This window comes from Penaeus japonicus, unplaced genomic scaffold (assembly GCF_977035675.1).
Source record: "Penaeus japonicus unplaced genomic scaffold, GWHDUDI00000001_assembly GWHDUDI00000014, whole genome shotgun sequence".
NCBI classification, from domain to species: domain Eukaryota; kingdom Metazoa; phylum Arthropoda; class Malacostraca; order Decapoda; family Penaeidae; genus Penaeus; species Penaeus japonicus.
In genome coordinates, this window is record NW_028234416.1 from 6592470 (window position 1) to 6604969 (window position 12500).

The 12500-nt window shown below is 39.2% G+C and overlaps 1 protein-coding gene across 1 annotated transcript in view; it reads left to right on the top strand.

Annotated features, from left to right (window-relative positions):
- Positions 1 to 12500, top strand: part of LOC122247253 (uncharacterized) — a 76649-nt gene that overhangs the window by 51719 nt on the left and 12430 nt on the right. Inside the window, exons 12-14 of the mRNA XM_086543693.1 lie at positions 217 to 317; positions 504 to 536; positions 767 to 874. Coding sequence (XP_086399819.1) covers positions 217 to 317; positions 504 to 536; positions 767 to 874 — 242 coding nt within the window. The remainder of the gene's footprint in view (positions 1 to 216; positions 318 to 503; positions 537 to 766; positions 875 to 12500) is intronic.

Consider the following 12500-nt stretch of genomic DNA (forward strand, 5'->3'; position numbering starts at 1 on the left):
GCGGTTCTGGAATTCCCCGTGACTGGAGAGGGATCGCATGCCCACGTCAGGGTGGCGGAGGCCCATCGCCAAACGGAACGCTGCTCTTTATCTGGAAAGATAAAGCGCTGGAAAGATAGTCTCGTGTGACTCATGTCCCTCCTCTTTCCGCTGGCCGTGTACGTGATATCATTAATAAATATGGAATCTTTCTCCCTATGTTGAGACTGACGACAGGAGAGATATTCGAGAGAGTTTCAGTTGTGAGGAATAGTATAGATATGAACCAGGGCGATAGAATGGTGTACTACACGTGTCTACAAGTGTGCGAAGCTAATGTATAGCTTGTATAAACAATCAAACTAGGTGCTCCCTTGGTGAAGAATGGGGCGTGTCCTTGGGATTCTCTCTAAAGCGTAGTCCCCTTCGTTCCCTTCGAAAAAAGTGCAAAGAAAACGCATCAAAGCTAGTGTCTATAAATCATGGGCCTGAAGTACCGGTGTAATGACTAGAATATATTCTAGATTAATTGCCTGATTGACAACTGCGTCGAGAAGGTGAGCACTGGTGAGCGCGGGATCGTAGGAGTGGGAGACAGGACGACCAGCAGACAGTTCCCGGCCTGCTATCATTGTGGTGGGTCGACTCTCGGCCGTGCTCGCTAACCACCTGCTCAAACTAACACGATTTAGATCCTCGTGCTAAGGAATTGTCAGAAGAAAAAGTTGACGTGAATAAAGTTAGTGCGTTATCTCGTGTGTGTAATAGTATGCTGCAGCAGGGATAGAGGGACAAGAAGGCGACACCCGCATCCTCCCACTCTCCTCTTGCAGCACCGAGAAAAAGTCAGGAGACGGTTCATGGAGTCGCCCTTCATGAAGCAGGAATTGTGTGGGTGAGTGTACAGAGGGGGGTAAGGGGATGAATGGGCTAGTGTATGTTTTCCTCGATGTCTACGTCCGTGAGGTGAGACGAGGCCTTGCGGTGCAGGTAGGGAGACATTTGTGCTGTTGAGAGTTAACTTTTGGTAAGGTTTGTTTATATTGTTGTTCACCTAAGTGCACTTGCGAGCTGAATCTTTGTCCGGACCCGCATTATGTAGACCAATAAGAAGCCCCCGCCCCCACTTCGAAACCCATCCTCTGCAGCCTTCCGCCTCTTACTCTATCTTCTTCTCCCCCCCCCCTCCCTCCTCTCCACGCACACCTCTCCCGTCCGTCCACGCTGTCTAGTTCTAGTTCGTGAAGCAAGACGATGGTGAACCGCAAGACGTGGATCAGGAAGTCAGAGGTCGGGTGGCTTATACCGAGTCTAGCGGCGGACCGGCGAAGTTCCCACCATGGAGAGTTCCGTGATCTCTCATGGGGTATTTGATATAACGTGGGCAGCTTAATTAAACGTTCATTGAAAAGGGTTTTAGTTTCGTTGTTCAGCCCGTGATGAGGAAATTGGATGATCGCCGCAATCCGTGATCCGTGAAAGACTTCCGTGAGCTTCTGTCGTCATGCCACGGGGGGGAAACTCGACGGGAGCCCACCAGCTTCCAGTTGAGTGGCCAGTACCTATGGGCGGGTCCTGATGTCCTTGAGCGACGGAAAACAAAAAGGAGCTCTTGAGACTTCGCGGTCCTGAAACAACAAAGGAACAAACGTGGGATTGAACCCTTGTGTAGGGGCGATTATAATTGACCACAAAGGCAGAGGTGGGGGATTTTTTTACGGTTCGATACTTGGATTTCGCCGATAATTTTGATAACGTTGTGATATGTAAATTACATATTTACGACGAAAACGCAAGTTAAATTGATGCATGGGGTAGATCGAAGTATTTTATACGAAGTTTATTCTTGGCAAAGTACCTTTTCGTATTAGTTGTTTTTTTGTTGTTGTTGTTTTTTTTGCATGTGCAATTGGTCGTACATCTTTCAGCACCATCAGAAGTAGCACGTGACAAAGTTCCTCTTCCCGATTCCAGTGCACTGCCAAGGCGCGTCAATCCATGCGGGGATTATTACTTCTGCTCGTGGAAGTAGAATTACATGTCGTCTGGTATGACATGATGTTTTACGTCAACGGATTCGATGAATAGATCGTTTTTTTTTCTCTCGTAACGTAAAATCATGGAAAACGCGTGGCGGAAATGGCGCAGGCAGACGTCGAACGGAAACTTGAGCAATAAGAAAGACCTGAATTCGAAAGTGATCTCGCAGTCCTCTTTGCGTACTATTATTAGAGGTGACATCTGTCGGATTATGTTGTCAGCACGCCGCAGTCCAGGTCTTTTATTGTACAGCTTGCACATGCACTGGTTGGTCATGCTAAACTGATTTTTTCTTACTTGGTACTGATTTTTTGTTCATTTTTTTCGAACTTGAACTTGAGCATTGATAATATGGCTGCACAAAATAACGGCCTTGTCATCTCACTCACACATGCACACACGCACACGTACGCACGCACTCTTGCACGCACTCTTGCACGCACTCTCACAGCTCATACACACGCACACGAATGTGTGAACGTGTGTTTGAGAGCCGATTAGAGTTGGTGTAAGCAGTCCTATATCTCCCGCAGCTAAGTCCAAGAATTAGGCCTTGATAAGTTTCCTCCAGTTCAGCAGTTTTAGTTCTGCTCACAGGAAGCAGCATTTGCCTACTGTGCAATATGCAGGGCGCTGACAGAGGCAATATTCGCCATCTGTGTGTGTGTGTGTGTTTGTGTGTATGCGTGCGTGCATTTATGTATTCATGTATTTGCTTGTGGTTGAATGCGTGCACGCGGCAGACAGGCAGACAGACAGGCAGACAGACAGACAGACAGACAGACAGACAGACAGACAGACAGACACAGACAGACGGACAGACAGAGACAGGATGTGTGATGTATTGGTCGTGGGTGTGTAGTTTTTTGTTTGTGTGTGGTATGTTGGGATGTCTGTGTTTTGTGCGGTGGTTTTGGCCGGGCATGGGGAGGGAAGGACACACACACATTTGCATTCACGCACACACAGGCACACATATACTATACTCTCTTTTTCTCCCCTCTTTCTCTTTCTCTTTCTCTTTCTCAGTCAGTCACTCACTTACTCCCTTCCCCTTCCCCTTCCCCTTCCCCTTCGTCTCGCCCCCCTCCCCATTCCCCTTCGTCTCGCCCCCCTCCCCATTCCCCTTCGTCTCGCCCCCCTCCCCATTCCCCTTCGTCTCGCCCCCCTCCCCATTCCCCTTCGTCTCGCCCCCCTCCCCATTCCCCTTCGTCTCCGCCCGCGAGCGCGCCATTCCACTCTTCGTCCTCGCCACCCTCCCCCTCCCCATTCCCCTTCGTCTCGCCCCCCCCCCCTTCCCCCTTCCGTCCCCTCCCCATTCCCCTTCGTCTCGTCCCCTCCCCCCCCCATTTCCCCCTTGTTTTTTCTCTCGCCTCTTCCTTTCCCTCATTTTATTCCTTTGTTTTTATTTGTTTTTTTTTCCCTTATGTTTTTGTTTTTTTGTTCTTTTATATTTTTTGCTTATTTTATTTTATGTTATATTTTTCTTTTTTTTTCTTTCTTTTTATTTTTTTCTTTTTTTTTGTTTTCTTGCCTATTTTATTTTTTGTTTATATTTTCTTTTTTTACGCTCCCTTTTTTTTTTTTTATCCTTGAGTTTTATTTGTTGTCCCTTCTTTCCCTTTTTTTGTTATTTTTACTTTTTTTTTGTTTTGATTTCTTTTGGTTTTTTTTCCCTTTTTTTTTTCCTTTTTTTTTTTTTTGGTTTTCTTTTTTATTGTTTTTGTTTTTTTTGCTTTTTTTGGAGTTTGTTTCGTTTCCCTTGTTTTTTTGTTTTTTTATGTTTTGTTGATTTTTTTCTCGCTTATCTTTTTTTTTTTTTGATTTGCGGTCCCCTTTTGTTCTTTCTCGTGGATTTTTTTTTATAATCTTATGACGTGTTGTTATTTTTTTTTATTTTTTTTTCTTATTTTTTCCTATTTTTAGATCCTTTTTTTTTTTGTTTTTTTTTCTTTTCTTCTGTGTCTTTTTCCTCTTTTTTCACTCTATCCCTTTTTTTTTTTTTTTTTTTTCTTTTTTTTCTTTTTTTTATTTTTTTTTATTTTGTTTTTCTTTGGTTTTTTCACCGTCTTTTTATTTCTTTTTTCGCGCTTTGTTCTTTTTTTTTGTGTTTTTTTTTTTTGATTGTTTTCTTTTGTTTTTTGTGCTTTTTTTTTTCCCGTTTTTTTGTTTTTCTTTTACTTTTTTTCTCTCTTTTTATTTTTGTTTATTTTTACTTTTTTATTTATTATATTTTTTGTCTTTTTGGGTATTTGTTTTTTTTGTTTTGTCGCACTCCCTTTGGTTTAGTTTATGATGTTTGTTTTGTTTGATTTTGTTTGAGTTGTTTTGTTGTTTTTTTTTTGTTGGTGTTGGTAGTGTTCTCTTTTGGGATCCTCTCCTTTTTCCCGTTGTTGGTTGCTTGCCTAGCCATGTTGTTGACTTGAGTTTGGTGAGTTTTGGTTTTTTAGTTTTATTGTTTGGGGTTGGATACGCTTTGTGGATGGGGTGTGTTTTTGTGTTTTTTTTGTTTGTGAGGTTTGGTTATCCGTGATTTTTTTTTTTTTTTTGTTTTTGGTTTTGTTTCTATTTTGTTTTTTTTAGCTTTTTTATTTTTTTTTCTTTTTTTATTATTTTTTTTATTTTTTTTCCCTTTTATTTTTTTTTTTTATTTTTGTTTTGCTTTCTTTTTTTTATTTCTTGTTTTATTTTTTTATTTTTTTTTTTTTTTTACTTTTTTTTTTGGTTTTTTAGTTTTTTTTTTTATTTGTTCTTTTTTTTTCCCTTTTTGTATCTTTTTTTTTTTTTTTTTTGCCAGGGGGACGAGTGGGGGGGGGCGGGGTGGGGGGGGGGGGGTGGGGGGGTTTTCTTTTTTTTTTTTTTTTTTCTTTAGTTTTTTTTCTTTGTTTTTTGTCTTGTTGGTTTTTCTTTTTTGTTTGGGGGGTGTTGATATTTTTTGTTGTTATTTTGTTATTCTTTGTTTTTGGTGTTTTTTCTGTTTTTTTCTTTGTTTTTTGTTTTTTTTTTTTTTATGTTTTGGGGTTTGTGTTATTTTTTTGAGTTTGATTTAATTTTTTTTTTGTTGTGTTGCCCTTTGTAGTTTTTTTTTATTTTTGTCCTATATTTTTTGATCTTTTTTGTTTTTTATATAATTTCTTTCCCATTTTTGTCCCTTGTTTTTTATTCTTTTTTGTTTTTCTTTATTTTTGTTTTGTTATTCTATTGTGTTTTGATTCTCTTTTGTTTTTCTGTTTCGAATTGTGATTGTTGTTCTTTGTTTCGGTTTTCTTGTTTTTTTTTGGTTTTGTTTTTTTGTTGTTGTTTTTTGTTTTTTTTTTCCCCTTTTACCTTCTTTTTTTGTTTTGTTTATTCTTTTTGTGTTTTTTTTTTTTTTTTGTTTACTTGTTTTGTTTTTTTGTTTATTTTTTTGATTTATTTTTTTCTGTCGGCGATCGTCCATTGTTTTTTTGTTGTTTTTTTTTTGGTTTTCGCCATAGTTTTTCCCTTTTTATTGGACATTTTTTCTGGTTCCGCCTTCATTTTTTACTTTGTTTACTATCTCTTTCTTTTTTTTTTTTATTTTTTTTTTTTTTCCCTTTTTTTTATTGTTTTTTTTTTTATTTGTTTTTTGTCCTCTCCTTTTTTTTTTTTTTAGGTCTTTTTCTTTTTTTTTGTTTTAATTTTTTTTGGTTTCTTGTTAGTTGGTGGATTCAGTTTTTTATCTTTTTTTTTTTTTTTTTCTTGTTTATTTTTTTTCTTTTTTTTTCCTTTTTTTTTTGTCTTTTTCTTTTTTACCTTTTTTCCCTTTTTTTTTTTTTTTTTTCTTTTTTTTTTTTTTTTTTTTTTTTTTTTTTTTATTCCGTTTTTTTTTTTTTTTTATATTTTTTTTTTTTTTTCTTTTTCTCTCCCTCTTCTTTTTTTTTTTTTCTCTTTTTCTCGTTTTGCTTTTTTTTTTTTTTTATTTTCTTTTTTTTTTTTCCCTTTTGTTGTTTTTTTTTTCTTTTTTTTTTTTTTTCTTTTTTTCTTTATTTTTTCATTTTTTTTTTTTTTTTTTTTTTCTCTCCCTTTTTTTTTTCTTTTTTTTTGTCGCCTTTTTTTTTTTTGTTTTTTTTTTTTTTTACCCTTTTTTTTCTTTTTTTTTTTTCTTTTTTTATTTTATATTTTTCTTTCTTTACCTTTCTTTCTCCTTTTTTTTTTTTATTTTTTTTTTCTTTTTCTTTTTTTTTTTTGTTTTTTTTTTTCTCCTTTTTGTTTTTTTTTTTTCTTGTTTTTTTTTTATTTCTTTTTGTTTTTCCTCTCCCTTTACTTTTTTTGTTTTTTTTTTTTTTTCTTTTTTATTCTTTTTGTTTCCTTTTTTTTTTTGTTTTTTGTTTCTCACGCTTTGCCCCGGCCCTTCCCCTTCCCCTTCCCCTTCCCCTTCCCCTTCCCCTTCCCCTTCCCCTTCCCCTTCCCCTTCCCCTTCCCCTTCGCCTTTTCCTTCCCCTACCCATCCCATCTCCCCTCTCTATTCCCCCTCTCCATCCCCTCCTCTTCATCAACCCCTCTCCCTCGCCTCGCCTCGCCTCCTCTCCTCTCTCTTATCCTTTCCTCCCTTCTCTTGTCTTCACGCACCCGTGTCCTCCTTCTCTCCTTCTCATTTCTCTCCCCCCAAACGCGGGGGGGGGGGGGGGGGGGGGGGGGGGGGGGGGGGGGGGGGGGGGGGGGTCCCCTCCCCGTTAACACACCGTCCGACCCCGTCCCCCTTCGCGTTGCGCGGGACGTCGTTCGTAGATAACTCCTTTCACCTTCACCTAGTCGACTTTTTCCCCTTATACCTTCCCCCTATATAAATTTATATATTTTTTTTTTTTTTTATTTATTATATTATATACCTTCCCTCCTTTCCCCTTTCCCTCCCCCTCCTCCTTTTTCTCCCCTATTTTCTCCCCACGTTTTTCCTGACTTCCCTCCTTCTTTCCCTCCGCCCCCTTCTTCCCTCCTTTATTTTACTCTTTTCTTCCTAATCCCATTCCTTTCTTATTCTCTCAACTCTTTAATCAACCCTTCCCCCTCTCTTTTTTTTTTATTTCTCCTCTCCATCCCTCCTCTTCACATCAACCCCTTCTTCCCCTTTTCCTCTTTCCTCTCTCTCCCCCTTCTTCTTAGTGTCTTTCTGTTTCTCCTTCTCATTTTCTCTCTCCCCACCCCTCTCTATATCTGTCTGCCTCTCCCTCCCACCCTCCCTCCTTTTTCTCCCTCTCCCCCTTCCCTCTTTCCCCTCCCCCTTCCCTCTTTCCCCTCTCCCCCTTCTTCCCCCCTTTTTCTCCCTCCCCCCTTCTTCCCCCCTTTCCCCCTCCCCCCTTCTTCCCCCCCTTTCCCCCTCCCCCTTCTTCCCCCCTTTCCCCCTCCCTCACGGTCTGCCAATGACCTTTCCCCGACCGGCACCACCTGTCTCCCACACTCCCAAGTCAAGCTTCACTGACCATCCTCGACCACCTACACACAAACAACCTGTGCTCTGCCGCCTACACATCCCTCCAAGATTGGACCGTATCTCCTAGTGAAAGTTGAGGTTCCCTATTTTTTTTCTATCGCCTTGCAATGGTTTGCACTTGGATTTGTTTGGTGCAACTGACATGCCGAAGCACCGCTGGGTGCAATGTATTTTCTGAATATACTCTCATCACAGCCAAAAAAGAAGAGGAATAGAAATCATGATTGGTGTTGATTTTGTAGTAAGATGTTAACGCCGTGTCTAAATTAGATGCAGGAAGAGCGATCAAGGCGTGTTTTAGCGAGCAATCCAGGGTTAGCCCAAGGTTGCTTTGGCTGTGCGGTGGTCACCTGAACCGAGCCAAGCCCTGGACGGGTCAGCCAGCTGATCCCGAGGTAGTGATAATCTTTAGTCGGACATTTCGTTGTCGGCTTTAACTTTGTCGTCTCGGGGGCTAGCATAGATATAAAGTAATTAAAAGTTAATGGCAATGTAGGTTATTTATTATATGTAGCGGCAATGCAGAATTTTTCTTTGAAACCCTGAGATAGTATTGAATCACACCTGTAATTCATAAGAATACATGAAAAGGATAGTTATTACATCTTACTTTTTTTATTCGTGTGTATGTGTGAGTGAGTGAGTGAGTGAGAGAGAGCGTGCCTCAGAATTCAGAATATGAGCCTTTCTGAGGTTAAATTCAGGATGAAGGTGATATGACATAAACCTATATGTATATTACCATAATCAATCAGTATCATTTTCTTGCCAAGGAAGAATGTATGAAAGAAAGAAAGTTAAAGACTGGAAGAGCAACATAGGAACTAGTTTATTGGTTTCATTCAAGTGTCATATCCATAATGGTCAAACGTAAGATGTCCGTCCACTCGAGACACTAAAAGCACTCATGCACGTGGAAAAAGACACTCACACATACATCCACACGCAAACTTTCAGACAGATAGATTACAAAAACACACACAAACAGGAAAAGTATATGTACATATATATTTTGATATATTCGTGAACTGTGCTTGTCTGCTTAGTGTTCTTTTAAACTGATTGTGTTTTTCTCCGTTTTTCTAAACGGATATGTAATCGAGATCACAGGAAGCTGACACATCGTATGAGATAGGGCAGTGGGGAGAGTCCGATGTATGATGGTAGAAATATGAATATAAACAGGACGAGCTAAGTGTCACTGGAGGATTCAAAAAGAGATGGGAAGTGTGACGGCTAATGTAGAGTGGGGGAAAAGGGAAAACAATGAGTAAAGGGTGAAGGTAATGAGAAGACAGTGACTAAAGACTGAAGGGAACGGAAAACAGTGAGTAAAGGGTGAGTAGATGGCAAAGCAGAATAAAGGGTGAAGGGTAGGGCAGTGAATAAAGGGTGGCGTGGAGGGCAAGGCAGTGAGGAAAGGGTGACGTGGAAGGAAGGCAGGGAGTAAAGAGTGAAAGGAAAGGGAAAACATTAAGTAAAGGTGTCATGGAAGGCAAGGTAGGGCACGTGTGCATTGCAAGTGTGATGTTTCCATTCCACATTATTGTTTTTTTTTCTCTCTCAGAGGGAGTAATCAATTCACCGCATGTAGATAGTGCACGCTGGTGATAATAAGTTTTGTGTGACAGATAACGCGATAAAAAGAGCGGGTGTAACTTTCATGTCACTCACCCACCTATCGCAGTTGATATGTTTGTGAAAAGCACTTGTGTATTTCTCCAAACTGTAAACTAGAAACCGTTCGTCCAAAGAGGAGTAATTAATGACAGGTAGCGTTGTCGTGCGTCCTTTACCTGTCTCGCGCTGCCGCAGTTTCAAGAGGCACTGAATTTCCCGAAGCATGGAGTGAAAACTTAAGAGTAATTGAGATGTTATCCTACTCGACATTTCTGTGCTGTCTCACTCTACCGTATTTTTTTCCCTTTTTTTTAAATACATGAAAATGCGATTAAGTAGCTCAGTGGCATTGGGGGCGTGACTCCCCTTGCGGTGGGAAGTATCTGCTAAAGCGACTTAGACGGGGCGTGTCTGATGTTAATATCTTCAAAGCTTGGCATGTTATGTGTGACAGGTCTCGAGTCGAGGCTGATTAAATGGAGAACAGGCTCTTTATGACGGCTGATTTCTATGGCTCTTTTGGGTGTAACGGGGACTTTTATGGGGTCATTTTCGTCAAGATGTGTCGTATGAGAGATGTAATCGTAAGTGGCCCTACATGACAGGGGACAATGATTGAGCTTCGTCGTAAACTGGGTCAGCCTTCATGGAATGCGTAATACGTGACTTCGTACGTGACTAGTCCTCGTTGTGAGTGACTCATTGCTATCAATATTTGTGTATTATTCACGGCGTAGCTCAGTTTTTTTTCTCTTCTTATTATAAGGAGGAATGTGTGTGAAGGCCGGGCATATTTTAGGGGGCTATGATATTTTCTAGTCTGGTATGTGTATATGCCGTTTACAATTTATTTGGGGGTTGTATATTAGTAACATGAAATATAGATTTGAAATGAAAGGGAAATGCATATGAATGTCATTCCCATGCCGTTTATGTTGCAAAGACTGAAATTGCATTTTTTTTCTTTCTTTTTTCTTTCAATATAGAATGTATTTTCACCGGAACTTGTCCTTGCAGAGCATATTTTGTCATCCTAGAGAAATCACGGAGAGAAGGTTATATATATATATATATATATATATATACATATACATATATATATATATATATATATATATATATATATATATACATATATGTATACATATATGTATACATATATGTATACATATATGTATACACAATGATACCTGTTTCTCTAGAACAAATAAAAAAAAATGCTTTGATCATTTTCTTTTTCATAGAAAATGGAAGAAAAACAATATCTGTTGGAATGATATGTGACCTCCTTTCACTGGTAGTGACGGACATAAGGAGAACCAAACCATGATAAACACAGGATACGTAGTCCTTGGTATTATCACCTTGTTTTTTGTGGTGTTGAAACACCACTTTGCGTTCTTACTGAAGGAAGAAAAGCATTTAAAGAGAAAGTTTAGATGTCGATTTTCTCTTCGATCACGTTAATTAGTCCTGTTCATGGGGCTACAAACTTACTGAGGAATCAAGGTAACTCATGAAGAAACCGTTGGATCAGCTTTCACGTATATTTACTTGCTCGAATATAAAGGAAGTGGCCCGAATAAGAATGTTCAATTTGAGGACTTTTTTCATACCATTAGCAATAAGCATAATGGTAAATTTATTGCTAACATTCTAGAGATAAGACTAAGCAGGCTCTAATATTGGCGGCCACGCTAAGAGACACGATGTACATCTTGAAGACTACAAGGTACTACCACTCGACTCGACCCGACTCGACTCGTACTTGTACACCATGTACTAGTGTGAAGAAACTGAAGTGTTTGGTTGTTATGCTGGAAAGCGAACACGTCCAGTAAATCTAAATTTGGTCATTGACCGACCACCTTGCTCAGGGCAAGTTTTGGCCGTCCAGCAAAGTTTTTCGTCGCATTTAGCGTGTTGACGATCGGCCGTTTCAACCACAGAGTTAACAGAGGGCGAACCAACTTCTGTTGTTATTTCTTGCACACGTATTTCATGCCGCCGCCTCGCCCTCGCGCAGTCCCTCCCGGATGATGAAAACGATCGTCGCTTCCTGCAATGTAGCCAATTAATATGCAGGCCTATCGGTCCAACTCATTGCCATTGGCGATGGCATTGTGAACCGCTATTTTGCTTCTCATTTTTTCATACATTTTTTTTTTCCTCTTGATTAATTTTTGTTTATTTTGATTGACGTCATTCCTCAGTTTCATGTTTTATTTTTATGATGATTTATGATGATTTTTTTTCGTGTGTGTTGTCTATTGAAGTTGTATTCGTTTATTTTAGTTGTAGAATGCATTAGTATTATTTTGCAGTATTATTAGTAGTGATGATGTAATTTGTAATAAGATCATTGATATTATTGACTTGTAGATTTAGTCACATCGTAGTCAGAATACAAGTAATCATGATAATACCTATAATGGAACTGTTAAAATTCTGGTTGCCTGCCATAGGCAATAATAGAGATTATAACAGCCGATGCAGTAATGGTAATAGTATTAATAATGGTATTGATAATATCACTTTCGAAGTGAAGGTTTTCTGCATTATACATTATGATTTAAGCATATATTTTCTCTCTCTCTTTCTCTCTCTCATCCTTTCGAGATGTAAGTAGCCACTTCGTCTCAATAAACGTGTCAAAGTCAAAAAGTGTCTCCTTTCGGAAATGAATTCATATCCTGCTGAAACCCGTTTGATACAGGTAGTCGAAATAGGTTGTTCCATATCCAAGCTGTACAAGGATAAAGCATGTGGGTGATGCAGGTCATGTTATCAAGCCCCCCGTGTTAGTTTTCCGGGAGCCGTCGCGATCGTCTATCCCGCGGGATTATCGTATATCGCCTTCTATCGTGGCTTGTGGCTGGCCAGAGTGATACGAGGTGGGGGGGGGGGGAGGTTGCTGTTGTTTTTCGCTATGTATTTTACTAGTGAAGTTGCAAGGTGAAGTGAAGAATTGGTTAGGCTCTGTTTGTCTTTGTATCTACTGCTGATTGTTTATGTATATTTATTTTTGTGTGTGCCTCTGATTGGATCAAAACTATATCTACAGTATGTATCTTTTATGTTTATATGATAATTTAGTGGTATAGATCTCTCTCTCACTCTCGTATATGTAGGTATATATGATATATATGTAATATATATATATATACACATATATATGTGTGTGTGTGTGTGTGTGTGTGTGTGTGTGTGTGTGTGTGTGTGTGTGTGTGTGTGTTTTAAAGCATCATAAACTCCACCTGATTACAAAGAAAGCCTTAATTTGCCACGATCATTAACTGTCGTGTCCTTCGTCACGGGTAGCACAAGTTTATATACACTTTGTTGTTGTCGGTAATTATCAGGCGGTCTGATGGTTCTTTATGTGTTCACGGTGCTAACGTATTTTAAG